Genomic DNA, 4,454 nt, shown 5'->3' on the forward strand with positions numbered 1-4,454 from the left:
ACAAGTTAAAGCATCATGCGATGAACCTAAAGCTCTGTTACTGTTGTTCGGCTTGGCAGTGGACAGCACAGACAAATGAATGCAGGAGGATCACAATAGCAGTCTGAAACCTCATCATGCAGGAGGCCTTGGCATCTAAAAGTCGATGTGGAGAGGGAATTTCTTGGTTTTGATCATACAGGAGTTATGCTCCTCTCCTATCCACTTCACTATTAGAGTACTCAACGACATGTCGTAATCAAAAGAAACAACACAATTAAATCAGTCACATGTTGGATAGCATTGTTGATCCCTATAAAAATATACTGGAATGGTAAAGTAGGGATTTATTCAGCAATAAAGTATTTTTTCCTATTAGCTTCCTGAATTCTTGACAACCAGTAACCCGCTGTTAAATGGGTTTAACTATGACTGTTTTAATGAGTCTGGCACATGCACAGTTTTGTAATTAACTTAAAATATGACTATCTGTTATGTGAAGGGAGCTAGTCATGCCTATTCAGGTCATGAACATTACCTGTTCTAATACAAATTATAGAGGGTGTCTATGATTTGTACTTACCTCTGAGATTCACTCCTGTGTTCCTCTCCCAGATAAGAAGTTGCAAGCGAAAACATAGCCAGGAACCCACATGCCCATGGCTGCCCAGAAAATCTGCTGCAGCATCCTTTCTAGGGGGATTGTTACCTCTACCTCTTTTCTCTGGCCACTCACCGTGTCCCAGGTTGCCAGTGGGCCCTGGACTCAGCAGGGAAACTGCAGCCACTATGCATGCAAGAGAAGAATGTGGCCCAGATCTGAGGATGGCTTATTGTAGCTTTTTAAGGCTTGCTCCTATTCACATTCTATGGCATTGGGAACTATATGACGCCTATACACATGTCCAATGCCTGCTCAGATGCGTTCAAATTAGAATGAGTCGGAGCAGACTCGATTAATTGATACTTTAGCAGCCTCAGCATCACATGTATTCAGCATCCCTTCATTTCAAAATGGCTGTGGGGGTGCTTTAACAAAACCTCATTGAACTTTTGCAAGTGACTAGCCTTGCAAGATGCAAGGTGTTAGTTTTGTTTTCATTCCCTACTGTTTTAGTTTATTAAGGAATGGTCAGAGCTCTTGTTTTGTCTTGACCCTGGGGTTTGTTTAAAACAGCACTAAATTGTTTGTTCTCTGAGGCAGGGTCTGGGTTTTTTATGTTGAGTGTTTGCACAATGTGTAGGGCAATGGGACTCTGGCTCATGACTAAACAGAATAGGCATAACCTTGATTGGTCCTGATTGTTTATATAAGCACTAGTCATGACTAGTACTAACCAGACCAAATCTCAGTGAACCTCTCTATAATATCATCCCTTCTGCAGCTGTAGCAATAAATGAAAGCAAAAGCATAGTCTAAGGGACTGACCTAAAAGCTAAACCCAGTAATGATTTCCACTCACCCTGTTGGTTTTGGTATGCTCAGGTTAAGAATGTCCTGGATGAGATTCTGGAGAAACTTCCTGAGGAGTTAAACATCACTGAGGTTGTACAGAAGGTCACTGCTCCCAGAAGTCCCTATACGCTTGTTTGCTTCCAAGAGTGTGAAAGGATGAACCTCCTCATTTCAGAGATACGCAAATCACTTAAACAACTGGATCTTGGTTTGAAGGTAGGAGAAGTGACTCTCTTTTGAAGACAGATAATTATTCCTTGTTGTCAGATAAACTGATTATCTTTCTCCAAACAAAGGGAGAGCTGACATTTTCACCTGAAATGGAAGCACAGCAGTCAGCTTTGTTTTATGACGCTGTACCTGACACATGGACCAGACTAGCTTATCCTTCCACATATGGCCTTGCCCAGTGGTAAGTACACTGCAGCACTTTACCAAATAAGCTTACATGGTTTCCTTGCCATTCATCACCCTATGAGCAGCATAATTCTTCCCCTTTTAAATATCAGCCTTAACAGAACGTGTTCACACCCTGGAATAAACAGGAAAGATTTCATGTTTCTAAACTTTTCCTTTTTAGAGGATGTGTCTACATGTGCATAAACCCAGGAGCAGTTTACTTGTAAGTAAACTACTTGCGAGTAAATGCTCCCAGGCAGGTGTCTACATGTGTAGGGAAGCAGTAGCAGTTTGCTGCTAATGGCAACAAACTGCTCTTCCTTCCTGGGGCCCTGCAATTGGCTGCTGCCACCAACAGGGAATGTTGGGGAATGTAGTAGTAGATGGCAACTTGGGCAGCAATGACCACGAGATGACTGAGTTCAGGATCCTGAGGAAAGGAAGGATACAGAGCAGCAGATCAGGGACCTGGGACTTCAGAAAAGCAGACTTTGACTCGCTCAGGCAACTCATGGGCAGGATCCCTTGGGAGGCCAGTCTCACGGGGAGAGGAGTCCAGGAGAGCTGGCTGTACTTTAAGAAAGCCCTACTGAGACTACAGGAACAAACAAATCCTAATGCGCAGGAAAAGTAGCAAGTATGGCAGAAAACCGGCTTGGGTTGGCAGGGAACTCTTCAGTAAACTAAATCACAAAAAAAACAGCTTCTAAGAAGTGGAAACTTGAAGAAATAACTAGGGAAAAATGTAAGAGCATTGCTTGGGCATGCAGGGATGAAGTCAGGAAGGCTAAAGTGCAACTGGAGATGCAGCTGGCAAGGGATGTGAAGGGTTTTTACAAGTATGTGGGTAGCAAGAGGATAAGGGAGAGTGTGAGTTCCTTACTGAATGGAGGAGGCAACCTTGTGACAGAGGATGAAGAAAAAGCTGAAGTGCTCAATGCCACAGGCAAAGGCAGCTCCTAGACGATTGCACTGGGCAGCACAGTTTGGAGAGGAGGTGAGCAGCCCTCAGTGGTGAAAGAACAGGTTAGGGACTAGCTGGATGTGTACAAGTCCATGGGGCTGGATGGGATGCACCTGAGGGTGCTGAGGGAGTTGGCTGATGAGATTGCAGAACCATTGGCTATCATCTTTGAAAACTCATGGCGATCAGGAGAGGTCCCAAATGATTTGAAAAGGGCAAACATAGTGCCCATATTTAAGAAACGGAAAAGGAAGATCCATGGAACTGCAGTCAGCCACACCTCAATCCCTGGAAAAATCATGGAGAAGATCCTCAAGGAATCCATTTCTAAGTATATGGAGGAAGAAGAGGTGGTTAGGAACAGTCAGCATGGATTCACCAAGGGCAAGTCATACCTGACCAACCTGATTGCCTTTTATGATGAGATGACTGGCTCCGTGGATGTGGTGTACCTTGTTTTTAGGAAGGCTTTTGATACGGTCTCCCATAATTTTCTTGCAGGAAAGCTAAGGAAGTATGGGCTGGATGAATGGACTGTAAGGTGAATAAAAAAATGGCTGAAGCATCAGGCTCAGACAATAGTAATCAATGGCTTGATGTCTAGCTGGCAGCCAGTATTAAGTGGAGTGCCCCCGGGCCAGTTTTGTTCAATGTCTTCATCAATGACTTGGAAGATGGCATAGAGTGCACCCTCAGCAAATCTGCAGAAGGCACCAAGCTGGGGGGGAGTACTAGATATGTTGGAGGGTAGGGCTAGGATTCAATGTGACGTAGACAAATTGGAGGATTGGGTGAAAAGAAATCTCATGAAGTTCAGCAAGGACAAGTGCAAAGTCCTGCACTTAGGACAGAACAATCCCATGCACCAGTATAGGCTGGGGGCTGACTGGCTGGGCAGCAGCTCTGCAGAATAGGAGCTGGGGGTGACAGTGGACAATAAGCTGAATATGAGCCAGCAGTGTGCCCTTGTTGCCAAGGCTAACAGCATACTGGGCTGCATTGGTAGGAGTGTTATCAGTAGGTCAAGGGAAGTGATTATTCCCCTCTATTCAGCATTGGTGAGGCCACATCCGGAGTACAGTGTTCAGGTTTGCCCCCCCCCCAACAGAAAGGATGTTGACAAATTAGAGAGTCCACTGGAGGACAACAAAAATGGTCAGGGGGCTGGAGGAAATGACTTATGAGAGGCTGAGAGAATTGGGCTTATTTAGTCTAGAAGAGAGAAGACTGAGATGGGCTTAATAGCAGCCTTCAACTACCTGAAGTGGCGTTCAAAAGAGGATGGAGCTAGGCATTCTCAGTGGTGGCAAATGACAGAACAAAGAGCAATAGTCTCAAGTTGCAGCAAGGGAAGTTGAGGTTAGGTATTAGGCAGACTTTTCTCACTAGGAGGGTAGGCAGAGATGGAACAGGGGCTGGCTTCCCGGATTAAAGACAACAAAAAGTCCTTTTTTAAATACATAGGGAGTAGAAAGAAGGCCCCAGGAAATGTGGGGCCCTTGCAGGACAAGACGGGGAGTCTGGTTGTCACACCAGACGACAAAGCCAACATATTTAATAACTACTTTGCCTCTGTCTTCCTCAGTAAGGACCAGAACTGCCACCTCCCTGCTGGGCCCCCTTTGGGCCCCGGGGGAGGCTCACCTGGGCCTAGAG

General features: G+C 45.3%; 1 protein-coding gene across 1 annotated transcript in view; it reads left to right on the forward strand.

Annotated features, from left to right (window-relative positions):
• Positions 1–4,454, forward strand: part of DNAH11 (dynein axonemal heavy chain 11) — a 337,309-nt gene that overhangs the window by 321,720 nt on the left and 11,135 nt on the right. Inside the window, exons 78-79 of the mRNA XM_019508567.1 lie at positions 1,466–1,651; positions 1,732–1,847. Coding sequence (XP_019364112.1) covers positions 1,466–1,651; positions 1,732–1,847 — 302 coding nt within the window. The remainder of the gene's footprint in view (positions 1–1,465; positions 1,652–1,731; positions 1,848–4,454) is intronic.

Source organism: Gavialis gangeticus, unplaced genomic scaffold, assembly GCF_001723915.1.
Source record: "Gavialis gangeticus isolate Ggan-Ray unplaced genomic scaffold, GavGan_comp1, whole genome shotgun sequence".
Classification (NCBI taxonomy): Eukaryota; Metazoa; Chordata; order Crocodylia; family Gavialidae; genus Gavialis; species Gavialis gangeticus.